Source organism: Caloenas nicobarica, chromosome 38, assembly GCF_036013445.1.
Source record: "Caloenas nicobarica isolate bCalNic1 chromosome 38, bCalNic1.hap1, whole genome shotgun sequence".
Taxonomy (NCBI): Eukaryota; Metazoa; Chordata; class Aves; order Columbiformes; family Columbidae; genus Caloenas; species Caloenas nicobarica.
In genome coordinates, this window is record NC_088282.1 from 398778 (window position 1) to 426044 (window position 27267).

The following is a 27267-nucleotide window of genomic DNA, read 5'->3' on the forward strand; positions in this document are numbered from 1 at the left end:
TAAGCCCCCGCGGTGTCACCCCGAGGGTGCCCGGCCGCCCCCCGCCCCCCCAGCCCCCGCAGCCGCGTCGGGGACGTTGGGGACGTTGGGGACGATGGAGAACGCGCACGCCAAGACCGTGGAGGAGTGTCTGGCCTATTTCGGGGTGACCGAGAACGTGGGGCTGTCGCCCGAGCAGGTCAAGAGGAGCCTGGAGAAGTACGGACACAATGGTGAGAGGGGACGGGGGGACACGGGGACAATGGGGACATGGGGGACATTGGGGACATGGGGGACAATGGGTACATGGGGGGCGTGTGGGGCACAATGGTGAGAGGGGACGTGGGGGAGATTGGGGACAATGGGGACATGGGGGGCACAATGGTGAGAGGGGACATGGGGGAGATTGGGGACAATGGGGACATGGGGGAGATTGGGGACAATGGGGACATGGGGACATGGGGGACATGGGGGGTGTGGGGCACAATGGTGAGAGGGGACATGGGGGAGATTGGGGACAATGGGGACATGGGGACATGGGGGACATGGGGACATGGGGGACATGGGGGGGATGTGGGGCACAATGGTGAGAGGGGACAATGGGGACATGGGGGGGATGTGGGGCACAATGGTGAGAGGGGACATGGGGGAGATTGGGGACAATGGGGACATGGGGGAGATTGGGGACATGGGGAAGATTGGGGACATGGGGGACAATGGGGACATGGGGGGCGTGTGGGGCACAATGGTGAGAGGGGAGATGGGGGAGATTGGGGACAATGGGGACATGGGGACATGGGGGACATGGGGACATGGGGGACATGGGGGGGATGTGGGGCACAATGGTGAGAGGGGACATGGGGGAGATTGGGGACAATGGGGACATGGGGGAGATTGGGGACATGGGGAAGATTGGGGACATGGGGGACAATGGGGACAATGGGGACATGTGGGGCACAATGGTGAGAGGGGACAGTGGGACATGGGGGACAATGGGGACATGGGGGAGATTGGGGACATGGGGGACATGGGGGGGATGTGGGGCACAATGGTGAGAGGGGACAGTGGGACATGGGGGACAATGGGGACATGGGGGACATTGGGGACATGGGGGACAATGGGGACATGGGGGGTGTGTGGGGGCACAATGGTGAGAGGGGACATGGGGGAGATTGGGGACATGGGGGACATGGGGGGCACAATGGTGAGAGGGGACATGGGGGAGCTTGGGGACAATGGGGACATGGGGGGCACAATGGTGAGAGGGGACAGTGGGACATGGGGACAGTAGGGGGACGATGGGGGACACGGGGATACGGGGGCATCGGGGACAGGGGGACATTGGGGACAGCGGGGGGACAATGGGGATAGTGGGGGGACAGGGGGACATGGGGGTGTGGGGACATTGGGGACATGGGGCAGATGTGGGACATGGGGACATTAGGAACAATGGGGGATGTGGGGGACACAGGGACATCGGGGACAACGGGGGACGTGACACGTGGGGGGGCCACGAGATGCGGGGCGCAACGGCGGGAGGGGACGTTGGGGACAACGGGGGGGTGGGGACATCGGGGGGACACGAGGATGAGACCTTGGGGACAGTGAGACCTCGGGGACCCTTTGGGGCGGTGGGGGGGTGACACCCGTGTCCCCAACGTGTCCCCAACGTGTCCCCAACGTGTCCCTAACGCGTCCCCTCTCCCCGCAGAGCTCCCGGCTGAGGAGGGTGAGTACCCGCTGACCCAATCCCGGGGGGTTTCCCCCCAAAACGCCGCCGTCCCCGTGTCCCCCCCGGTGTCACTTTGTCACCGTCCCCCCCCACCCCAGGGAAGACGATTTGGGAGCTGGTGGTCGAGCAGTTCGAGGACCTGCTGGTGCGGATCCTGCTCTTGGCCGCCTGCATTTCCTTCGTGAGTGGCGCCTTTGGGGACGCCGGTGACATCGGGGACACCGTGGGGGGGGGGGGGACACACGGACACACACGCGTCCCCCCGCGGCGGGGGAGGGGCGGGAGGTGGCGCCGCGTCCTTGGGGGTGACCTTTTGGGGGGGGGGGGGGGGGGCGGGGGGGGATCCGGTGACATCTCAAGTGTCGGCAGCTGCTCGTCGTGGGGGGGGGGGGGGGGGGTGACACGGAGGGGACAGCTGTGTCCCCACACCCCCCCCGGTGTCCCCAAGGTGCTGGCCTGGTTCGAGGAGGGCGAGGAGACCATCACGGCCTTCGTGGAGCCCTTCGTCATCCTCCTCATCCTCGTGGCCAACGCCGTGGTGGGCGTGTGGCAGGTGGGGACATCGCGGGGACGGGGGGGGGCGTTGGGGACACGGGGGCGTTGGCGGCGCGGGGGACATGGGGGGCACGGGGACCTTGGGGATGTTGGGGACACGGGGACGTTGGGGACATGGGGGGACATTGGAGACATCGGGGGGATGTTGGGGACATGGGGGTATTGGGGGGATGCGGGGACATGGGGACGTTGGGGACGTTGGGGGATATGGGCACATTGGGGACACGGGGACATTGGGGGCATAGGGGGATGTGGGGACGTCATGGGGACGTTGGGGACACGGGGACATCAGGGACGTGGGGGGACGTGGGGACATCAGGGAGGCGGTGGGGACATGGGGACGTTGGGGGCGTGGGGGGACGCGGGGACATTGGGGACATGGGGACATTGGGGGATACGGGCACGTTGGGGACATGGGGACGTTGGGGACATGGGGGGACGCGGGGACATTGGGGACATGGGGACATTGGGGGATACAGGCACGTTGGGGACATGGGGACGTTGGGGGCGTGGGGGGACGCGGGGACCTTGGGGACATGGGGACATTGGGGACATGGGGACATGGGGGGACACGGGGACATTGGGGATGTGGGGACATTGGGGACATGGGGACATGGGGGGATACGGGCACATTGGGGACATGGGGACGTTGGGGACATGGGGGGATGCGGGGACATTGGGGACATGGGGACATTGGGGGATACGGGCAAATTGGGGACATGGGGACGTTGGGGACATGGGGCGATGTGGGGACGTCGAGGGGACGTTTGGGACATGGGGATGTGGGGGGACATTGGGGACGTGGGGACATGGGGGGACACGGGGACATTGGGGCTTATGGGGACATTGGGGACATGGGGACACGGGGGGACGTGGGGACATTGGGGACATGTGGACATTGGGGACACAGGGGGACATTGGGGACATCATGGGGACACGGGGACACAGGAACGGGGCTTGGGGACAAGGTTGGGGGCGTGGGGACAGACACGGGGACAGGGTTGGGGACACGGGGACAGACGCGGGGACATGGAGATGGGGCCGAAGACACAGGGATGGGGACCCGGGGTCAAGGTTGGGGACACGGGGACAGGGCTGGGGACATTGCAACGAGGTTGGGGACATAGAGACGGGACTGAGGACACAGGAACGGGGCCCCCTGGTCCCCCCCAGCGTTGTCCCCAATGCCACCCTGGTGTCCCCAATGTCCCTGTGGGGCCTCCCAATCTCTTTGTGGTGTCCCTGATGTCCCCAACGTCCCCATCGTGCCTGTTGATGTCCCCATGGTGCTCCCAATGTCTTTGCGGTGTCCCTGACGTCCCCTAATGTCACCCTGGTGTCTCTCACTGATGTCCCCAACATCTCACTGGTGTCCCCTGATGTCCCCAATGTCCCCCTGGTGTCCCCAGTGTCCTCATCGTGCCTGTTGATGTCCCCGTGGTGCCTCCCGATGTCTCGTTGATGCCCCGTGACGTCCCCGTGATGTCCCCATAACATCCCCATGATGTCCCCACGATGTCCCCATGACGTCCCCATGATGTCCCCATGATGTCCCCATAACGTCCCCATGATGTCCCCGTGATGCCCCCATAACATCCCCATGATATCCCAATGACGTCCCCGTGATGTCCCCATAACGTCCCCATGATATCCCAATGACGTCCCCATGATGTCCCCATAACGTCTCCATGATGTCCCCGTGATGTCCCCATAACGTCCCCATGATATCCCAATGACGTCCCCATGATGTCCCCATGACATCCCCATGATGTCCCCGTGATGTCCCCATAACGTCCCCACGATGTCCCCATAACGTCCCCACGATGTCCCCATGACGTCCCCACGACGTCCCCATAACATCCCCATGATGTCCCTGTGATAACCCCATAACGTCCCCATGATATCCCAATGACGTCCCCATGATGTCCCCATGACATCCCCATGATGTCCCCGTGATGTCCCCATGATATCCCAATGACGTCCCTGTGATGTCCCCATGATGTCCCCATAACGTCCCCATGACGTCCCCATGATGTCCCCAATGATGTCCCCATGATGTCCCCGTGATGTCCCCATGACGTCCCCATGACGTCCCCATAACGTCCCCATGATGTCCCCGTGATATCCCCATAACGTCCCCATGATATCCCAATGACGTCCCCATGATGTCCCCAATGATGTCCCCATGATGTCCCCATAACATCCCCATGATGTCCCCGTGATGTCCCCAATGATGTCCCTGTGATGTCCCCATAACGTCCCCATGATATCCCAATGACGTCCCCATGATGTCCCCATGATGTCCCCATGACATCCCCACGATGTCCCCACGATGTCCCCACGACGTCCCCATGACGTCCCCATGACATCCCCACGATGTCCCCATGACGTCCCCACGCCGACGTCCCCGCTGCCCCCGCGGTGTCCCCGCTGTCCCCGCGGTGCCACGTCCCCGGTGTTGTCCCAGGAGCGGAACGCCGAGAACGCCATCGAGGCGCTGAAGGAGTACGAGCCCGAGATGGGGAAGGTTTATCGCGCCGACCGCAAGGCCGTGCAGAGGATCAAGGCGCGGGACCTCGTGCCCGGGGACATCGCCGAGGTGGCCGGTGAGGGGGCGAAAATGGGGGAACGGGGGGAAATGGGGGAAATGGGGGAAATGGGAGAAATGGGGAAAAATGGGGGGAAATGGGAGAAATGGGGGAAATGGGGAAAAATGGGGGGAAATGGGAAAAACAGGGGGAAATGGGAGAAATGGGGGAAATGGGGAAAAATGGGGGAAATGGGGAAAAATGGGGGGAAATGGGGAAAATGGGGGGAAATGGGGAGAAATGGGGGGAAATGGGAAAAATGGGGGGAAATGGGGAAAAATGGGGGGAAATGGGAGAAATGGGGGGAAATGGGAAAAATGGGGGGAAATGGGGAAAAATGGGGGGAAATGGGGAGAAATGGGGGGAAATGGGGAGAAATGGGGGGAAATGGGAGAAATGGGGGAAATGGGAGAAATGGGGGGAAATGGGAAAAATGGGGGGAAATGGGGAGAAATGGGGGGAAATGGGAAAAACGGGGGGAAATAGGAAAAACGGGGAAAAATGAGGAGAAAATGGCAGGAAAAATAAATGACGGTGGGGACAGCAGGGGGGTGTCACGGGGGGGGGAATGGGGAAAAAATGGGGGGAAATGGGGGGAAAATGAGGAGGAAATGGGGAAAATAGGAGGAAAGGGACATGGGGGGACAGTGGGACCCCCAGGCTGCTGCTGGAGCCCCGTCCCTCCCAGTAACCCCCAGTATCCCCCAGTAACCCCCAGTAACTCCCAGTAGCCCCCAGTCCCTCCCAGTAGCCCCCAGTATCCCCCAGTAACCCCCAATAACTCCCAGTAGCCCCCAGTCCCTCCCAGTATCCCCCAGTAACCCCCAGTAACCTCCAGTAGCTCCCAGTAAGCCCCAGTCCCTCCCAGTACCCCCCAGTCCCTTCCAGTAGCTCCCAGTATCCACCAGTAACCCCCAGTGCTCCCAGTACCCCCCAGTAGCTCCCAGTAACCCCCAGTGCTCCCAGTACCCCCCAGTAGCTCCCAGTAACCCCCAGTGCTCCCAGTACCCCCCAGTAGCTCTCAGTAACCCCCAGTGCTCCCAGTATCCCCCAATAACCACCAGTAGCCCCCAGTAGCCCCCAGTAGCTCCCAGTAACCCCCAGTGCTCCCAGTATCCCCCAATAACCACCAGTAGCCCCCAGTAGCTCCCAGTATCCCCCAGTAACTCCCAGCAACCACCAGTAGCTCACAGTATCCCCCAACAACTACCAGTAGCTCCCAGTAACCTCCAGTAAGGCCCAGGGGCTCCCGTTCCCCCCTCCAAGTCCCTCCCAGTATCTCCCAGTGCTCCCAGTAACCCCCAGTTCCCCCGCAGTGGGTGACAAGGTCCCGGCCGACATCCGCATCATCTCCATCAAGTCCACGACGCTGCGGGTGGACCAGTCCATCCTTACTGGTATGACTGGGAGGGACTGGGATGGACTGGGAGGGGACTGTGATGAACTGGGAGGGGCTGGAAAGGGACTGGGATCAACTGGGAGGAACTGGGATGGACTGGGAGGAACTGGGAGGGGCTGGAAAGGGACTGGGATGAACTGGGAGGAACTGGGATGGACTGTGAGGAACTGGGAGGGGCTGGAAAGGGACTGGGAGGAACTGGGAGGAACTGGGATGGACTGGGAGGAACTGGGAGGGGCTGGAAAGGGACTGGGATCAACTGGGAGGAACTGGGATGGACTGGGAGGAACTGGGAGGAACTGGGATGGACTGGGAGGAACTGGGAAGGGTTGGAAAGGGACTGGGATCAACTGGGAGGAACTGGGATGGACTGGGAGGAACTGGGAGGGGCTGGAAAGGGACTGGGAGGAACTGGGATGGACTGTGAGGAACTGGGAAGGGCTGGAAAGGGACTGGGATGAACTGGGAGGAACTGGGATGGACTGGGAGGAACTGGGATGGACTGGGCTGAACTGGGATAGAGACTGGGGTGAAGGGGGCTGGACACTGGTGTGAACTGGTCTGTACTGGTGTGAATTGGTCTGAACTGGTCTGAAAAGTTGTGTACTGGTGGGTACTGGTGTGAGCTGGTCCACGGTGGTTTGTACTGGTGTGTACTGGTCTGTGCTGGTCCGTACTGGTCTGTGCTGGTCCGTACTGGCCTGTGCTGGTCTGTATTGGTCTGTACTGGTCTGTGCTGGTCCGTATTGGTCTGTGCTGGTCCGTACTGGTCTGTGCTGGTCTGTACTGGTTGGTACTGGTCCGTACTGGTCTGTGCTGGTCTGTACTGGTTGGTACTGGTCCGTACTGGTCTGTGCTGGTCTGTATTGGTGTGTACCGCTTGGTACTGGTCCATACTGGTCTATACTGGTGCAGGGGAGTCGGTGTCTGTGATCAAGCACACGGAGCCGGTTCCCGACCCCCGGGCCGTCAACCAGGACAAGAAGAACATGCTGTTCTCGGTCAGTGTCCCCGTGTCCCCATGTCCCCCGTGTCCCCGTGTCCCCATGTCCCCATCTCCCCATGTCCCAGTGTCCCATTGTCCTCATTGTCCCCATGTCCCAGTGTCCCATTGTCCCTGTGTCCCAGTGTCCCATTGTCCCTGTGTCCCAGTGTCCCATTGTCCTCATTGTCCCCATGTCCACATGTCCCCCATTGTCCCTGTGTCCCCCATTGTCCCCGTGTCCCCGTGTCCCCGTGTCCCATTGTCCTCAGTGTCCCCATGTCCATATGTCCCCCATTGTCCCTGTGTCCCCATTGTCCCTGTGTCCCCGTGTCCCAGTGTCCCCATGTCCCATTGTCCCATTGTCCTCATTGTCCCCATGTCCACGTGTCCCCAATTGTCCCCATGTCCCAGTGTCCCATTGTCCCCATGTCCCATTATCCTCATTGTCCCCGTGTCCCAGTGTCCCCGTGTCCCATTGTCCCCGTGTCCCGGTGTCCCCATGTCCCCGTGTCCTCGTGTCCCCTCTGTCCCCTCGGGTTCCCCTGTCCCCTCCCTGTTCCCCAGTATGTGTCCCCATGTCCCCCCACGTCCCCCTGTGTTGTCCCCACGTGTCCCCAACATCCCCATCACGTCCCCCATGTCCCCCCATGTCCCCCCACATTGTCCCCAATGTCCCCCCATGTCCCCCCGTGTTCTCCCCACGCATCCCCCATGTCCCCCCACGTCCCCCCGTGTTGTCCCCATGTGTCCCCAACATCCCCATCACGTCCCCCATGTCCCCCCATGTCCCCCCATGTCCCCCCACGTTGTCCCCAACGTCCCCAACGTCCCCCCATGTCCCCCCATGTCCCCCCACATTGTCCCCAATGTCCCCCCATGTCCCCCCGTGTTGTCCCCACGTGTCCCCAACATCCCCATCACGTCCCCCATGTCCCCCCATGTCCCCCCATGTCCCCCCACGTTGTCCCCAACGTCCCCAACGTCCCCCCATGTCCCCCCATGTTCTCCCCACATGTCCCCCATGTCCCCCCATGTCCCCCCACGTTGTCCCCAACGTCCCCAACGTCCCCCCATGTCCCCCCATGTTCTCCCCACATGTCCCCCATGTCCCCCCATGTCCCCCCACGTTGTCCCCAACGTCCCCAACGTCCCCCCATGTCCCCCCTTGTTCTCCCCACACATCCCCCATGTCCCCCCATGTCCCCCCACGTTGTCCCCAACGTCCCCCCATGTCCCCCCATGTCCCCCCATGTCCCCCCACGTTGTCCCCAACGTCCCCCCATGTCCCCCCATGTCCCCCCATGTCCCCCCACGTTGTCCCCAACGTCCCCCCACATCCCCCCGCGTCCCCCCGCCTTGTCCCCCCACATTGTCCCCACGTTGTCCCCACCGTCCCCCTGCCCAGGGCACCAACATCGGGGCGGGCAAGGCCGTGGGCATCGTGGTGGCCACGGGGGTGAACACGGAGATCGGGAAGATCCGCGACGAGATGGCGGCCACGGAGCAGGACAAGACGCCGCTGCAGCAGAAGCTGGACGAGTTCGGGGAGCAGCTCTCCAAGGTCATCTCGCTCATCTGCGTGGCCGTGTGGCTCATCAACATCGGCCACTTCAACGACCCCGTGCACGGCGGCTCCTGGATCCGCGGCGCCATCTACTACTTCAAGATCGCCGTGGCCTTGGCCGTGGCCGCCATCCCCGAAGGTCTGGGGAGGGTGGGGGGTCCCGGGGGCGGCGGGGGCGGCTGGTGGCATCTATGGGGCCATAATGTCCTTGTGGTGGCACCTATGGGGTCACAGTGTCCTTGTGGTGGCACCTACAGGGTCATAATGTCTTTGTGGTGGCATCTATGGGGTCATAATGTCCTTGTGGTGGCATCTATGGGGTCATAATGTTCTCCTGGTGGCATCTATGGGGCCATAATGTTCTCGTGGTGGCATCTATGGGGTCATAATGTCCTCCTGGTGGCATCTATGGGGTCACAATGTCCTTGTGGTGGCACCTACGGGGTCATAACGTCCTTGTGGTGGCACCTACAGGGTCGTAATGTCCTTCTGGTGGCATCTATGGGGTCATAATGTCCTTGTGGTAGCGTCTATGGGGTCATAATGTCCTTGTGGTGGCATCTATGGGGCCATAATGTCCTTGTGGTGGCATCTATGGGGTCATAATGTCCTTGTGGTAGCGTCTATGGGGTCATAATGTCCTTGTGGTGGCATCTATGGGGCCATAATGTCCTTGTGGTGGCATCTATGGGGTCATAATGTCCTTGTGGTGGCACCTACAGGGTCGTAATGTCCTTGTGGTGGCATCTATGGGGTCATAATGTCCTTGTGGTGGCATCTATGGGGCCATAATGTCCTTGTGGTGGCATCTATGGGGTCATAATGTCCTCCTGGTGGCATCTATGGGGTCACAATGTCCTTGTGGTGGCACCTACGGGGTCATAACGTCCTTGTGGTGGCACCTACCGGGTCGTAATGTCCTTGTGGTGGCATCTATGGGGTCACAATGTCCTCGTGGTAGCGTCTATGGGGTCATAATGTCCTCCTGGTGGCATCTATGGCGCCATAATGTCCTTGTGGTGGCATCTATGCGGTCATAACGTCCTTGTGGTGGCACCTACAGGGTCGTAATGTTCTTCTGGTGGCATCTATGGGGTCATACTGTCCTTTTGGTGGCATCTATGGGGTCTTAATGTCCTCCTGGTGGCATCTGTGGGGCCACAACGTCCTTCTGGTGGTATCTGTGGGGCCACAGTGTCCTTGTGGTGGCACCTACGGGGTCATAACGTCCTTCTGGTGGCACCTACGGGGTCATAATTTGCTCCTGGTGGCATCTATGGGGACATAATGTCCTTGTGGTGGTAGCTACAGGGTCATAATGTTCTTCTGGTAGTATCTGTGGCACCACAATGTCCTTCCAGTGGCACCTGTGGGGCCATAATGTCTTTGTGGTGGCATCTATGGGGTCATAACGTCCTTCTGGTGTCATCTACCGGGTCATAATGTCCTTGTGGTGGTACCTGTGGGGCCACAATGTCCTTCTGGTGGCACCTACGGGGTCATAATGTCCTTTTGGTGGCACCTACAGGGTCGTAATGTCTTTCTGGTGGCCTCCCCGTTGCTCCGGTGGCCTCCCCACTGGTCTGGTGGCCACACCACTGGTCTGGTGGCCACACTGTTGCTCTGGTGGCCTCCCCGTTGCTCCGGTGGCCTCCCCGTTGCTTTGGTGGCCTCCTCATTGCTTTGGTGGCCTCCCCATTGCTTTGGTGGCCTCCCCGTTGCTTCGGTGGCCTCCCCGTTGCTTCGGTGGCCTCCTCATTGCTCTGGTGGCCTCCCCGTTGCTCCGGTGGCCTCCCCGTTGCTCCGGTGGCCTCCCCATTGCTTCGGTGGCCTCCCCATTGCTTTGGTGGCCTCCCCGTTGCTTCGGTGGCCTCCCCGTTGCTTCGGTGGCCTCCTCATTGCTCTGGTGGCCTCCCCGTTGCTCCGGTGGTCTCCCCGTTGCTTTGGTGGCCTCCTCGTTGCTTTGGTGGCCTCCTCATTGCTTCGGTGGCCTCCCCGTTGCTTTGGTGGCCTCCCCGTTGCTTTGGTGGCCTCCTCATTGCTCTGGTGGCCTCCCCGTTGCTCCGGTGGCCTCCCCGTTGCTCCGGTGGCCTCCCCGTTGCTTTGGTGGCCTCCCCGTTGCTCCGGTGGCCTCACCGTTGCTCGGGCGGCCCCCGCAGGGCTCCCGGCCGTCATCACCACGTGCCTGGCGCTGGGGACGCGGCGCATGGCCAAGAAGAACGCCATCGTGCGCAGCCTGCCCTCCGTGGAGACCCTGGGCTGCACCTCCGTCATCTGCTCCGACAAGACCGGCACCCTCACCACCAACCAGATGTCCGTCTGCAAGGTGCGGGGTGGCCCCGGGTGGCCTCGGGTGGCCCCGGGTGGCCGCGGGTCCCTTGGCGTGTCCTCGTGTCCCCTTGGTGGCCGCGGGTCCTCCAGGAGCCACCCGTGTCCCGTGGGAGCTTCTCGCGTCCCTTCGGGTGGCCTGAGGTTCTCCAGGAACCTCTGATGTCCCCTGGGTGTCCCGGGGTCCCCGTGAACCCCCAGATGTCCCCTTGGTACCCCTGATGTCCCCTGGGTGTCCCGGGGTCCCCGTGAACCCCCAGATGTCCCCTTGGTGTCCCAGTGTCCCCAAGACCCCCCAATGTCACCACAACCCCCCCAATGTCCACTGGGTGTCCCAGTGTCCCCAAGAACCCCCAAATGTCCCCTGAGACCTTCTCACATCCCCAAGAACCCCCCAATGTCCCCCGGGTGCCCCAATGTCCCCAAGAACCCCCCGATGTCCCCTTAGTGCCCCAGTGTCCCCAGGAACCCCCCAATGTCCCCACGACCCCCCCGATGTCCCCCGGGTGCCCCAATGTCCCCAAGAACCCCCCAATGTCCCCTGGGTGTCCCAGTGTCCCCACGACCCCCCCGATGTCCCCTGGGCGCCCCGGTGTCCCCACGACCCCCCCGATGTCCCTGGGCGCCCCGGTGTCCCCCCCGTCACCCGTTCTCGCCCCCCCAGATGTTCGTCGTGGAGAAGGTGGAAGGCGACGTCTGCGCCCTCAACGAATTCTCCATCACCGGCTCCACCTACGCGCCCGAGGGTGACGTGTGAGTGACCTTGGGGACACCCCCGGGGGTCCCCGACCCACCCCGCACCCCGGGGACGTCCCACGGGCGTCCTTGTCCCCCGTGGGGTGGTGACAACCCCGTTGGGGACGTGGGGGAGACCGAGGGGGTGGGTGGGGGAGCTGGGAGGGGCTGGGGGACGTTGGGGTGGCAAGGGGACACTGGGGGGTCTTGGGGACGTTGGGGTGGCGAGGGGACATTGGGGGGGTCTTGGGGACGTTGGGGTGACGAGGGGACATTGGGGGGTCTTGGGGACGTTGGGGTGGCGAGGGGACACTGGGGGGTCTTGGGGACGTTGGGGTGGCGAGGGGACATTGGGGGGGTCTTGGGGACGTTGGGGTGACGAGGGGACATTGGGGGGTCTTGGGGACGTTGGGGTGGCGAGGGGACATTGGGGGGGTCTTGGGGACGTTGGGGTGACAAGGGGACATTGGGGGGTCTTGGGGACATTGGGGTGACAAGGGGACATTGGGGGGTTCTTGGGGACATCAGAGGGTCGTTAGGGACATGGGCCCCCCCAGGGGACATCAGGGGGTCCTTGGGGACACGGGGACACCCCAGGAGCTCCTGGAGGACCTCGTGCCACCCGAAGCTCCCGCGAGACGTCGGGTCCCCCCAGCGGGGACCCTGGGGTGTCCCCGGGGACAGGAGGTTCCCGCGCGCCCCCCGGGGGTGTCCCCACGCGTCCCCAAGCGTCCCCGTCGCCCCCCAGGATGAAGCAGGAGAAGCACATCAAGGCCGGGCAGTACGACGGGCTGGTGGAACTGGCCACCATCTGCGCCCTCTGCAACGACTCGTCCCTCGACTACAACGAGGTGACCCCCGCGTCCCCGACCCCCGAAAGGCGTCCCCAGCGGGGTCACCCACCCCCCCGGTGACATCGTGTGTGTGTGTCCCCCCCCAAGTCCAAGGGCATCTACGAGAAGGTCGGGGAGGCGACGGAGACGGCGCTGACCTGCCTGGTGGAGAAGATGAACGTGTTCAACACCGACGTGCGCAGCCTCTCCAAGGTGGAGCGCGCCAACGCCTGCAACTCCGTGAGTGTCCCCAGGTGTCCCCAGGTGTCCCCACTTCACCCCAGGGCTTCCAGGCCTTGGTGGCCCCAAGGTCCTCGTGTCCCTGCGGGTTCCGTCCCCACGTTTTCCACGTTGACTCCACGTCAACCTACGTCTTGTTGACTCCGTTGTCCTCCTTGTGTCCTTGTCGTCACCGTGTCCTCGTTGTTCTCACGTCCTCGTTGACCCCGAGTGTCCCCAGGTGTCCCCACTTCACCCCAGGGCTTCCAGGCCTTGGTGGCCCCAAGGTCCTCGTGTCCCCGCGGGTTCCGTCCCCACGTTCTCCACGTTGACTCCACGTCAACCTACGTCTTGTTGACCCCGTTGTCCTCCTTGTGTCCTCGTCGTCACCGTGTCCTCGTTGTTCTCACGTCCTCGTTGACCCCGAGTGTCCCCAGGTGTCCCCACTTCACCCCAGGGCTTCCAGGCCTTGGTGGCCCCAAGGTCCTCGTGTCCCCGCGGGTTCCGTCCCCACGTTCTCCACGTTGACTCCACGTCAACCTACGTCTTGTTGACCGCACGTCAACCTACGTCTTGTTGACCCCGTTGTCCTCCTTGTGTCCTCGTCGTCACCGTGTCCTCGTTGTTCTCACGTCCTCGTTGACCCCGAGTGTCCCCAGGTGTCCCCACTTCACCCCAGGGCTTCCAGGCCTTGGTGGCCCCAAGGTCCTCGTGACCCCGCGGGTTCCGTCCCCACGTTCTCCACGTTGACTCCACGTCAACCTACGTCTTGTTGACCCTGTTGTCCTCCTTGTGTCCTTGTCGTCACCGTGTCCTCGTTGTTCTCACGTCCTCGTTGACCCCGAGTGTCCCCAGGTGTCCCCACTTCACCCCAGGGCTTCCAGGCCTTGGTGGCCCCAAGGTCCTCGTGTCCCCGCGGGTTCCGTCCCCACCTTCTCCATGTTGACTCCGTGTCAACCCACATCATGTTGACCCTACTGTCCTTCTTGTGTCATCGTTGTCACCATGTCCTCGTTGTCCTCATGGCCTCATTGACCCTAGGTGTCCCCAAGTGTCCCCAAGTGTCCCCACTTCACCCCAGGGCTTCCAGGCCTTGGTGGCCCCAAGGTCCTCGTGTCCCCGCGGGTTCCGTCGCCACATTCTCCACATTGACTCCGCATCAACCTGTGTCCTGTTGACCCCGTTGTCCTCCTCGTGTCATCGCTGTCCCCATGTCCCCACTGTCCCCAAGCTCCTCCCGATGTCCCCAAGCTCTTCCCACATCCCCAGGGGTCGCGTCCCCACGTTCTCCACGTTGACTCCACGTCAACCTACGTCTTGTTGACCCCACGTCAACCTACGTCTTGTTGACCCCGTTGTCCTCCCCATGTCATCATTGTCACTGTGTCCTCATTGGCCCCATGTCCCCACTGTCCCCGAGCTCTCCCCAATGTCCCCAAGCTCTTCCCACATCCCCATGGGTCACGTTCCCACCTTCTCCACGTTGACCCCACATCTCCTCCACCCTCTGGATCCCCCCGTTCTCACCACATGTCCCCATTGTCCCCGCTGTCCCCGTTGTCCCCATGTGTCCCCATTGTCCCCGCTGTCCCCGGTGACACCGTCCCCGTGCCCAGGTGATCAAGCAGCTGATGAAGAAGGAGTTCACCCTGGAGTTCTCCCGCGACCGCAAGTCCATGTCCGTCTACTGCTCCCCGGCCAAGGCCTCGCGCGCCGCCGTGGGCAACAAGATGTTCGTCAAGGTCGGGCCTGGCGCCGTGTCCCCGCGTCCCATCGCAATGTCCCCGTGTCCCATTGCAATGTCCCCACGTCCCACCTCCACGTCCCCACATCCCACCTCCACATCCCCACGTCCCATCGCAATGTCCCCACGTCCCATCGCAACGTCCCCATGTCCTCTTGCGATGTCCCCATGTCCTACCACCACATCCCTATGTCCCATTGCAATGTCCCCACGTCCCATCGCAACGTCCCCATGTCCTCTTGCGATGTCCCCACGTTCCACCACGTCTCCCTGTCCCACCATGTCCCCAAGTCCCATCAGATCCCCACGTCCCATCAGGTCCCCATGTCCCACCATGTCCCCACGTCCCACCACGTCCCCAAGTCCCATCAGGTCTCCAAGTCCCACCACGTCCCCATGTCCCACCACGTCCCCACGTCCCATCAGGTCCCCAAGTCCCATCAGATCCCCACGTCCCACCACATCCCCCTGTCCCACCATGTCCCCACGTCCCATCAGGTCCCCATGTCCCATCAGGTCCCCACGTCCCACCACGTCCCCATGTCCCACCATGTCCCCAAGTCCCATCAGATCCCCACGTCCCACCACATCCCCCTGTCCCACCACGTCCCCACGTCCCACCAGGTCCCCAAGTCCCATCAGGTCCCCACGTCCCATCAGGTCCCCATGTCCCACCACGTCCCCACGTCCCACCACGTCCCCACATCCCATCAGGTCCCCAAGTCCCATCAGGTCTCCAAGTCCCACCACGTCCCCATGTCCCACCACGTCCCCACGTCCCATCAGGTCCCCAAGTCCCATCAGGTCCCCACGTCCCACCACGTCCCCCTGTCCCACCACGTCCCCACGTCCCATCAGGTCCCCAAGTCCCATCAGATCCCCACGTCCCATCAGGTCCCCACGTCCCATCAGGTCTCCAAGTCCCACCACGTCCCCATGTCCCAACACGTCCCCATGTCCCTTCACCGCATCCCCACGTCCCACCACCGCGTCCCGTCCCCACCGTGTCCCCCCCAACCCCAGGGTGCCCCCGAGGGCGTCATCGACCGCTGCAACTACGTCCGGGTGGGCACCACGCGCGTCCCCCTCACCCCCTCGGTCAAGGAGAAGATCCTGAGCGTCATCAAGGAGTGGGGCACGGGGAGGGACACGCTGCGCTGCCTGGCGCTGGCCACGCGCGACACCCCCCCGAAGAAGGAGGACATGGTCCTGGAGGACTCCACCAAGTTTGCCGAGTACGAGGTGAGCTCCTGCCCGACCTTCCAGAACATTCTCTGGTGGGTTCTTGGTCCTACAAGGATCCATAACATCCCGTCTTGGAGGTTCTGGGTCCTGCATGTCCATATCAAGCCTTCTCCTGTGGCTTCTTGGCCATATAAGGGTCTATAACGTCCTCTGTTTGACGTTCTTGGTTCGACATGACCATCTAGAACCTTCTCTGGTGGGTTCCTGGTCCTACAAGGGTCCATATCATCCCATTTTTTATGTTCTTGGCTCTACACGTCCGTATCAAACATTCTCTGGTGGGTTCTTGGCCATATAAGCGTCCATAATGTCTCCTCTGTGTTCTTGGTCCCATATGACCATCTAGAACCTTCTCTGATGAGTTTCTGGTCCTACAAGTGTCCATAATGTCCCATTTTTTACGTTCTTGGTCCTACATGACCATCTAGAACCATCTCTGGTTGGTTTCTGCTCCCACAAGGGTCCATAACGTCCCATTTTTGAGGTTCTTGGTCCTACGTGACCATCTAGAACCATCTCTGGTTTATTCTTTGCCATATAAGTGTCCATAACGTCCTGTTTTCTTGAGTTCTTGGTCCTGCGTGACCACCTAGAACCATCTCTGATTGGTTTCTGCTCCCACAAGGGTCCATAACGCCCCATTTTTTAGTTTCTCGGCCCCCTATGGACCACCTAGAACCTCCTCCGGTGGGTTTCTGCTCCTACAGGGGGTCCATAATGTCCCATTTTTGAGCTTCCTGGCCCCCTACGGACCACCTAGACCCTCCTCCGGTGGATTATTGGCCATATAAGTGTCCATAACGTCCTGTTTTCTTGAGTTCTGGGTCCTGCGTGACCACCTAGAACCATCTCTGGTTGGTCTCTGCTCCCACAAGGGTCCACAACACCCCATTTTTTAGGTTCTTGCTCCCCTATGGACCACCTAGAACCTCCTCCGGTAGATTATTGGCCATATAAGTGTCCATAACGTCCTGTTTTCTTGAGTTCTTGGTCCTGCATGACCACCTAGAACCATCTCTGGTTGGTCTCTGCTCCCACAAGGGTCCATAACGCCCCATTTTTGAGCTTCTTGGCCCCCTACAGACCACCTAGAACCTTCTCCAGTGGATTATTGGCCATATAAGTGTCCATAACATCCTGTTTTCTTGAGTTCTTGGTCCTGCATGACCACCTAGGACCAGCTCTGGTTGGTCTCTGCTCCCACAAGGGTCCATAACACCCCATTTTTGAGCTTCTTGGCCCCCTACAGACCACCTAGAACCTCCTCCAGTGGATTATTGGCCATATAAGTGTCCATAACGTCCTGTTTTCTTGAGTTCTTGGTCCTGCGTGACCACCTAGAACCATCTCTGGTTGGTCTCTGCTCCCACAAGGGTCCATAACGCCCCATTTTTGAGCTTCTTGGCCCCCTACAGACCACCTAGAACCTTCTCCAGTGGATTATTGGCCATATAAGTGTCCATAACGTCCTGTTTTCTTGAGTTCTTGGTCCTGCATGACCACCTAGAACCATCTCTGGTTGGTCTCTGCTCCCACAAGGGTCCATAACGTCCCATTTTTGAGCTTCTTGGCCCCCTACAGACCACCTAGAACCTTCTCCAGTGGATTATTGGCCATATAAGTGTCCATAACGTCCTGTTTTCTTGAGTTCTTGGTCCTGCATGACCACCTAGAACCATCTCTGGTTGGTCTCTGCTCCCACAAGGGTCCATAACGCCCCATTTTTGAGCTTCTCGGCCCCCTACGGACCACCTAGAACCTCCGGTGGGTTTCTGCTCCCACAAGGCTCCATAACGCCCCCGTTTCTTGCGTCCCCCTCGCAGACGGACTTGACCTTCGTGGGCTGCGTGGGGATGCTGGACCCGCCCCGCAAGGAGGTGATGGGCTCGATCCAGCTGTGCCGCGACGCCGGCATCCGCGTCATCATGATCACGGGGGACAACAAGGGCACGGCCATCGCCATCTGCCGCCGCATCGGCATCTTCAGCGAGGACGAGGAGGTGACGGGCAAGGCCTACACGGGCCGCGAGTTCGACGACCTCCCGCCGGCCGAGCAGCGCGAGGCGTGCCACCGCGCCTGCTGCTTCGCCCGCGTCGAGCCCACCCACAAGTCCAAGATCGTGGAGTTCCTGCAGTCCTTCGATGAGATCACCGCCATGGTGAGGGCCCGAGGCGGGCCTGGGGGTCTGCCGGGGAGCTGGGGTGGTTTGGGGGGGTCTATCATAGGTCTAAGATGGGGTTTGGGGTCTACCGTGGGTCTAATGTGGGGTTTGGGGTCTACCAGGGAGCTGAGGTGGGTTTGGGGTCCACCATGGGTCTAACGTGGGTTTGGGGTCCACCATGGGTCTAACGTGGGTTTTGGTGTCCACCATGGGTCTAATGTGGGTTTTGGGGTCTACTGTGGATCTAATGTGGGTTTTGGGGTCTACTGTGGATCTAACGTGGGTTTTGGGGTCTACCAGGGAGCTGAGGTGATTTGGGGGCGTCTATCGTAGGTCTAAGATGGGGTTTGGGGTCTACCGTGGGTCTAACATGGGTTTTGGGGTCTACTGTGGATCTAACGTGGGTTTTGGGGTCCACCATGGATTTAATGTGAGTTTTGGTGTCCACCGTGGATCTGAGGTGGGTTTGGGGTCCACCACGGGTCTAATATGGGTTTTGGGGCACCCACAAACCCCTCACTGAACCCACCACGACCCTCGGTAGCCCCATCACAAACCTTGGTAGCCCCACCACGACCCTCAGTAGCCCCACCACAACCCTCGGTAGCCCCACCACCACCCTCAGTAGCCCCACCACAACCCTTGGTAGCCCCACCACGACCCTTGGTAGCCCCACCACCACCCTCAGTAGACCCACCACAACCCTCGGTAGCCCCACCACAACCCTTTGTAGACCCACCACAACCCTTTGTAGACCCACCACAACCCTTTGTAGCCCCACCACGGCCCTTGGTAGCCCCATCACAAACCTTGGTAGCCCCACCACAACCCTTTGTAGACCCACCACAACCCTTTGTAGACCCACCACAACCCTCGGTAGCCCCATCACAACCCTTGGTAGCCCCATCACAAACCTTGGTAGCCCCACCACAACCCTTTGTAGACCCACCACAACCCTTTGTAGACCCACCACAACCCTCGGTAGCCCCATCACAACCCTTTGTAGACCCACCACAACCCTCGGTAGCCCCATCACAACCCTTGGTAGCCCCACCACAACCCCACTGGAAGCGCCCCCATTGACTCCCGTGTCCCGGCGACAGACGGGGGACGGGGTGAACGACGCGCCGGCGCTCAAGAAGGCCGAGATCGGCATCGCCATGGGCTCCGGCACGGCCGTGGCCAAGACGGCGTCCGAGATGGTCCTGGCCGACGACAACTTCTCCACCATCGTGGCGGCCGTGGAGGAGGGACGCGCCATCTACAACAACATGAAGCAGTTCATCCGCTACCTCATCTCCTCCAACGTGGGCGAGGTCGTCTGGTGAGGGGCCCTCCCAGTTTGGCCCAGTTTGGCCCAGTTCGGCCCGGCCGTCCTCCCTGGCGGCCGCCATCTCACCGGCTTCCCTCCCTTCCCACCCAGTTCCTCCCAGTTCCTCCCAGTTCCTCCCAGTTCCACCATGTTCTCTGGGTCCTTCCTCTCCCTCCCCAGACCCCCAGGTTCCCCAAGATCCCACCAGTCCCTCCCAGTCCACCCAGTCTTTCCCAGTCCCCCCCAGTTCCCCCAGTGTCCACCGTCTCACCAGCTTCCCTCCGTTCCCACCTGAATCCCCCAGTTCCTCCCAGTTCCACCAGTTTCTCCACCTCACTCCTGTCCATCCTCAGAGCCCAAGGTCCCTCCCAAGATCCCACCAGTCCCCCCCAGTTCATCCCAGTTCACCCCAGTCCCCCCCAGTTCATCCCAGTTCCCCCAGTGTCCACCATCTCACCAGCTTCCCTCCCTTCCCACCCAGTTCCTCCCAGTTCCTTCCAGTTCCACCAGTTTCTCTGGGTCCCTCCCGTCCCTCCCAGGACCACCAGGTCCCTCCCAACCCCTCCCAGTCCCTCCCAGTTCCCCCCATCTCCCCCCAGTCCCCCCAGTCCCTCCCAGTTCCCCCCAGTCCCTCCCAGTCCCCCCATCTCCCCATTTCCCATCTCCCCTGCTCCCCCCAGTCCCTCCCAGTTCCCCCAGTCTCCCCATTTCCCATCTCCCCCCGTCTCCCCCTAGTCACCCCATCTCCCCCCAGTCCCCCCAGTCCCTCCCAGTTCCCCCCAGTCCCCCATCTCCCCATTTCCCATCTCCCCTGCTCCCCCCAGTCCCTCCCAGTTCCCCCCGTCTCCCCATTTCCCATCTCCCCCCAGTTCCCCCCAGTCCCCCCAGTCCACCCCATTTCCTATCTCCCCCGAGTCCCTCCCAGTTCCCCCCATCTCCCCCCAGTCCCTTCCAGTTCCCCCATCTCCCCATTTCCCATCTCCCCCCAGTCCCCCCAGTCCTTCCCAGTCCCCCCAGTTCCCCCCAGTTCCCCCCAGTCTCCCCATTTCCCATCTCCCCCCAGTCCCCCCAATCCCCCCAGTCCACCCCATTTCCTATCTCCCCCCAGTCCCTCCCAGTTCCCCCCGTCTCCCCATTTCCCATCTCCCCCCATCTCCCCCGAGTCCCTCCCAGTTCCCCCCATCTCCCCCCAGTCCCTCCCAGTTCCCCCCGTCTCCCCATTTCCCATCTCCCCCCATCTCCCCCGAGTCCCTCCCAGTTCCCCCCATCTCCCCCGAGTCCCTCCCAGTTCCCCCATCTCCCCATTTCCCATCTCCCCCCAGTCCCCCCAGTCCTTCCCAGTCCCCCCAGTTCCCCCCAGTTCCCCCCATCTCCCCATTTCCCATCTCCCCCCAGTCCTTCCCAGTCCCCCCAGTTCCCCCCAGTCCCCCCATCTCCCCCCAGTCCCCCCAGTCCCTCCCAGTTCCCCCCAGTCCCCCCAGTCTCCCCATTTCCCATCTCCCCCCGTCTCCCCCCAGTCCCCCCAGCCCCTCCCGGCGTCCCCCAGCCCCTGATCCCAGTATCCCCCAGTATCTTCCTGACGGCGGCGCTGGGGCTGCCCGAGGCGCTGATCCCGGTGCAGCTGCTCTGGGTGAACCTGGTGACCGACGGGCTCCCGGCCACGGCTCTGGGCTTCAACCCGCCCGACCTGGACATCATGGACAAGCCCCCGCGCAGCCCCAAGGAGCCGCTCATCAGCGGGTGGCTCTTCTTCCGCTACTTGGCCATCGGCGGTGAGGCACCCCCCGGCGTGGGGACGGGCTGGGGACAGGCCTGGGCTTAGGCCCGGGGTAGGCCCAGGCTAGGCCTGAAGTAGGCCCAGGGTAGGCCTGGGGTAGGCCCAGGATAGGCCCGGAGTAGGCCCAGAGTAGGCCTAGGGTAGGCCCGAACTAGGCCTGGGGGTAGGCCCAAGGATAGGCCTGGGGGTAGGCCCAGGGTAGGCCCAAAGTAGGCCCGAAGGTGGGCCTGGAGTTAGGCCCAGGGTAGGCCCGAACTAGGCCTGGGGGTAGGCCTAGGGTGGGCCTAGGGTAGGCCCGAACTAGGCCTGAGGGTAGGCCCAGGGTAGGCCCGAAGTAGGCCTGAAGATGGGTCTGGAGTTAGGCCCAGGGTAGGCCCGAACTAGGCCTGGGGGTAGGCCTAGGGATAGGCCCGGGGTAAGCCCGAGGATAGGCCTGGGGTAGGCCTGAACTAGGCCTCGGGGTAGGCCCAGGGTAGGCCCAAAGTAGGCCCGAAGGTGGGCCTGGAGTTAGGCCCAGGGTAGGCCCGAACTAGGCCTGGGGTAGGCCCAGAGTAGGCCTAGGGATAGGCCTGGGGGTAGGCCTGAGGATAGGCCTGGGGTAGGCGCAGCGTAGGCCCAAAGTAGGCCTGAGGGTGGGCCTGGAGTTAGGCCCAGGGTAGGCCCGAACTAGGCCTGGGGGTAGGCCTAGGGATAGGCCCGGGGTAGGCTCAGCATAGGCCCGGGGGTAGGCCTAAGGTAGGCCCAGAGTAGGCCCGGGATAGGCCTAGGGTAGGCCCAAAGTAGGCCTGAGGGTGGGTCTGGAGTTAGGCCCAGGGTAGGCCGAGAGTAGGCCTGAAAGTAGGCCTAGGGATAGGCCCAGGCTAGGCCCAGCATAGGCCTAGGGGTAGGCCTAAGGTAGGCCCAGGGTAAGCCCAGGGTAGGCCCGGGGACAGGCCTGATGATAGGCCTGAGGCCCGAACTTCATGGTGGCCCCTGTAGAACTTCATGGTGGCCCCTTGTAGCCCCTCCCCGGTGGCCCGTTGTCCTGCCGATGGTGGTTCCCCCGCGGTGGTGGCCCCTCGGAGCCCCCGGCGGGTGGTCCCCGCTCACCCGCTCTCCCCCCAGGGTACGTGGGGGCCGCCACGGTGGGCGCGGCCGCCTGGTGGTTCCTCTACGCCGAGGACGGGCCCAGCGTCACCTACCACCAGCTGGTGAGTGTCCCGGTCCCCGTGATGGCCTCGTCATCCCCATGGCGACCCCAAGGTCCCCACAATGTCCCCATTGTCCCCATGGTGACCCCAAGGTCCCCACAGTGTCCCCATAGTGACCCCAAGGTTCCCATGATGGACCCATCATCCCCATGGTGACCCCAAGGTCCCCACAGTGTCCCCATGGTGACCCCAAGGTCCCCACGATGTCCCCGTCATCCCCATGGTGACCCCAAGGTCCCCACAGTGTCCCCATTGTCCCCATAGTGACCCCAAGGTTCCCATGATGGACCCATCATCCCCGTGGTGACCCCAAGGTCCCCACAATGTCCCCATAGTGACCCCAAGGTCCCCACGATGTCCCCGTCATCCCCATGGTGACCCCAAGGTCCCCACAATGTCCCCATTGTCCCCATGGTGACCCCAAGGTCCCCACAGTCTCCCCATTGTCCCCATAGTGACCTCAAGGTCCCCACAATGTCCCCGTCATCCCCATGGTGACCCCAAGGTCCCCACAGTGTCCCCATAGTGACCCCAAGGTCCCCATGATGGACCCATCATCCCCGTGGTGACCCCAAGGTCCCCACAGTGTCCCCATCGTCCCCATAGTGACCCCAAGGTCCCTGTGGTGGACTTGAGCTCCCCGCAATGGCCTTGTCACCCCCATGGTGACCCCAAGGTCCCCCTTGATGGCCCCGCCATCCCCGTGGTGACCTCAAGGTCCCCATGGTGACCCCCGCCACGTCCCTCATGAGCACGAGGTCCCCGTGGTGTCCCCACCATCCCCATGGCGACCCCAAGGTCCCCGCGACATCCCCGTCATCCCCACGGCGACCTCCAGGTCCCCGTGGTGGCCCCACTGTCCCCGTGGCCACCCCGGGGTCCCCCCTGGGAGGTCCCCCCTGGGAGGTCCCCCCGGCGGTGACGCCGCCCCCTGGTGTCCCCGCAGACGCACTTCATGCAGTGCACGGAGCACAACGTGGAGTTCGAGGGGCTGGACTGTGACATCTTCGAGTCGCCCGTCCCCATGACCATGGCGCTGTCCGTCCTGGTCACCATCGAGATGTGCAACGCCCTCAACAGGTAGGGGGCGCTGTTCTTCACCGTTGACACCATTGACACCGTCACCACCGTCTTCACCGTCGCCCAACGCCGCCGTCTTCACCGCCGTGTTCCCGTCTTCTTCACCATCGTCTTCTTCACCATTGTCTTCTACACCATCTTCCCACCTTCTTCACTGTCTTCCCACCTTCTTCATCACCATCTTGCTCATCTTAACCACCATCTTCACCACCGCCATCTTCACCATCTTCTTCTTCACCACCATTTTCACCACCATCTTCCCACCGTCTTCTCACTGTGTTCCCACCGTCTTCCCACCATCTTCATCACCATATTCCCCACCATCTTCCCACCATCTTCATCACCGTCTTCCCCACCATCTTCATCACCATCTTCCTACCATCTTCCCACTGTCTTCCCCACCATCTTTATTACCATCTTCCCACCATCTTCCCCACCATCTTCATCACCATCTTCCCACCATCTTCCCCACCATCTTCATCACCATCTTCCCCACCGTTTTCCCACCATCTTCCCACCGTTTTCCCACCACCTCCCGTGTCCTCCCTCCGCAGCCTCTCAGAGAACCAGTCCCTGGTGCGGATGCCACCGTGGGTCAACATCTGGCTGGTGGGCTCCATCTGCCTCTCCATGTCCCTGCACTTCGTCATCCTCTACATCGAGCCGCTGCCCGTAAGGGGGACACGGGGGGACGCGGGGCTGGTGGCCACCAGGAGGTGACCATGGGGTGGTGGCCGTGGGGTGGTGACCACAGAGTTGGTGGCCATGGGGGTGTTGGTGACCACTGGTGGTGGCCATGGGGAGGTCGGTGGCCACTGGTGGCCATGGGGAGGTTGGTGGTGGCCATGGGGAGGTTGGTGGCCATTGGTAGCCACGGGGAGGTTGGTGGTGGCCACGGGGAGGGTGGTGGCCATTGGTGGCCATGGGGAGGTTGGTGGCCATTGGTGGCCATGGGGAGGTTGGTGGTGGCCACGGGGAGGGTGGTGGCCATTGATGGCCATGGGGAGGTTGGTGGTGGCCACGGGGAGGGTGGTGGCCATTGGTGGCCATGGGGAGGTTGGTGGTGGCCACGGGGAGGGTGGTGGCCATTGATGGCCATGCGGAGGTTGGTGGTGGCCACGGGGAGGGTGGTGGCCATTGGTGGCCATGGGGAGGTTGGTGGTGGCCGTGGGGAGGTTGGTGGCCATTGGTGGCCATGGGGAGGTTGGTGGTGGCCACGGGGAGGGTGGTGGCCATTGGTGGCCATAGGGAGGTTGGTGGTGGCCATGGGGAGGTCGGTGGCCATTGGTGGCCATGGGGAGGTTGGTGGTGGCCACGGGGAGGGTGGTGGCCATTGGTGGCCATGGGGAGGTCGGTGGCCATTGGTGGCCATGGGGCGGCCGGTGGCCGCGGGGCCGTCGCGGCCTCACTGGGGTCCCGTCGCAGATGATCTTCAAGCTGACGCCGCTGGACCTGCCGCACTGGTGGATGGTGCTCAAGATCTCCTTCCCCGTCATCCTGCTGGACGAGGCCCTCAAGTTCATCGCCAGGAACTACCTGGAGGGTGAGGCCACCGCCCCATGGCCACAACGGCCCCAGCGTCCCCATGGCCCCAATGTCCCCATGGCCCCATATCCCCAACATCCCCATATCCCCAATGTCCCCAACACCGTCTGCAATGGCGCCAACATCCCCATGGCCCAAACGTCCCCATGGCCCCAATGGCCCCATATCCCCAATGTCCCCGTGGCCCCAACACCGTCCCCAATGGCCCCAATGTCCCCAATGGCCTCAACGTCCCCATGGCCCCAACACTGTCCCCAATGGCCCCAACGGCCCCAATGGCCCCAACGTCCCAAATGGTCCCAACGGCCCCAATGGCCCCAGCACTGTCCCCAATGGCCCCAACACCGTCCCCAACGTCCCGAACGTCCCCAATGGCCCCAACAGCTCCAATGGCCCCGACACCGTCCCCATGGCCCCAGTGTCCCCATATCGCCAGCATCCCCCATGGCCCCAATGGCCCCAATGGCCCCGACACTGTCCCCACGGGCAGCCGGGGCCCCTCCTGGGCTCTCTGGGTCTCACCATCTGCTCCACGGTCACCTCCACGGCCCCTCGTGTCCCCACCACCACCTCCCATCCCCACCACCATCTCCTGTCCCCTCTTGTCCCCTCCCGTCCCCACCACCATCTCCATGTCCCCTCTACCATCTCCTGTCTCCTTCTGGTGCCACCACCATCTCCCGTCCCCACCACCATCTCCATGTCCCCTCTATGTCCCCTTGTGTCCCCACCACCATCTCCCATCCCCTCCATGTCCCCACCACCATCTCCCGTCCCCACCACCATCTCCATGTCCCCTCCATGTCCCCACCATCATCTCCCATCTCCACCACCGTCTCCATGTCCCCACCACCATCTCCATGTCCCCTCCATGTCCCCTCCATGTCCCCTCCATGTCCCCACCACCATCTCCATGTCCCCTCCATGTCCCCTCCACCATCTCCCGTCCCCTCCGTGTCCCCACCACCATCTCCATGTCCCCTCCATGTCCCCTCCGTGTCCCCACCACCATCTCCATGTCCCCTCCATGTCCCCTCCACCATCTCCCGTCCCCTCGTGTCCCCTCTCATGCCACCTTCTGTCCCCCCCAGCGTGACCTCCCGTCCCGTCCCCTCCATCGTCCTCGGCTGCGGCCACAGGTACCCGCGGCCACCGGGGTGGCCTTGTCACCCCCATGTCCTTGTCACCCCATGTGTCCCCATCACCCCCCATGTGTGTCCATCACCCCCCATGTCCCCATCACCCCCGACATGTCCCTTGTCACCCCCACGTCCCCATCACCCCATGTCCCCATCACCCCCCGAGTGTCCCCATCACCCCCCGTGTCCCCATCACCCCCATGTCCCCATCACCCCATGTGTCCCCATCACCCCTCATGTCCCCATCACCCCCTGTGTGTCCCCATGTCCCCATCACCCCCATGTTCTTGTCACCCCCATGTCCCCATCACCCCATGTCCCCATTACCCACATGTGTCCCCATCACCCCATGTCCCCATCACCCCATGTCCCCATTACCCACATGTGTCCCCATCACCCCCCACATGTCCCTTGTCACCCCCATGTCCCCGTCCCCCCATGTGTCCCCATCACCCCATGTCCCCATCACCCCCATGTTCTTGTCACCCCCATGTCCCCGTCACCCCATGTCCCCATTACCCACATGTGTCCCCATCACGCCCCACACGTCCCTTGTCACCCCCATGTCCCCGTCCCCCCATGTGTCCCCATCACCCCATGTCCCCATCACCCCCATGTGTCCCCGTCACCCCCACGTCCCCATCACCCCCCATGTGTCCCCATGTCCCCATAACCCCCGACATGTCCCTTGTCACCCCCATGTCCCCATCACCCCCATATTCTTGTCACCCCCATGTCCCCATCGCCCCATGTCCCCATTACCCCCATGTGTCCCCATCACCCCCCACATGTCCTTGTCCCCCCCATGTCCCCGTCCCCCCCATGTCCCCATCCCCCCGTGTCCCCGTCCCCGTGGAGGGGACGCGGGGGAGGGGCCGAACTTGGGGCTCAGCCGTGGGGTGGGGGCGGGGTGACCCGCGACACCGATGACGTCACCGTGTCCCCCCCCCCCGCCCCTTTCCCCTCCCCCGCAGCCGACGCCGAGGACCCTCGGAAGAAGCGGAAGTGACCCCGGGGCCCCTCCCCCACCCCCCGGGGGGGCCCCTCCCCCCCCGCCCCCGGGGCCCCTCCCCTCCCCCCCCCCGGCGTCGCTTATTTATTTGCCAATAAAGGGGGAAAATCCCCCCCCGCCCCTCCCCCACTGCCCCTCCCCCAC

General features: G+C 62.6%; 1 protein-coding gene across 3 annotated transcripts; it reads left to right on the forward strand.

Annotated features, from left to right (window-relative positions):
* On the forward strand, positions 1–27252 carry ATP2A1 (ATPase sarcoplasmic/endoplasmic reticulum Ca2+ transporting 1). 3 transcript variants are annotated; one of them, XM_065655294.1, is made up of 23 exons: positions 2–212; positions 1691–1708; positions 1810–1892; positions 2160–2264; positions 4734–4872; positions 6171–6251; positions 7169–7254; positions 8644–8941; positions 10962–11128; positions 11795–11883; positions 12614–12716; positions 12807–12938; positions 14534–14659; positions 15685–15903; positions 17730–18065; positions 19172–19392; positions 20950–21152; positions 22262–22347; positions 23294–23427; positions 23982–24099; positions 24853–24970; positions 26064–26111; positions 27086–27252. In XM_065655294.1, exons 1-22 carry the CDS (start codon positions 95–97, stop codon positions 26066–26068), a joined length of 2985 nt encoding a protein of 994 aa, XP_065511366.1. In that variant the 5' UTR covers positions 2–94; the 3' UTR covers positions 26069–26111; positions 27086–27252. The 3 variants fall into 3 exon arrangements, with proteins under 3 accessions (XP_065511368.1, XP_065511366.1, XP_065511367.1); XM_065655295.1 differs by lacking the exon at positions 26064–26111 and having other exon boundaries at positions 3–212; XM_065655296.1 differs by lacking the exons at positions 20950–21152; positions 22262–22347; positions 23294–23427; ... (2 more) ...; positions 26064–26111; positions 27086–27252 and adding an exon at positions 19492–19763 and having other exon boundaries at positions 1–212.
* Positions 27253–27267: the final 15 nt, after the last annotated feature.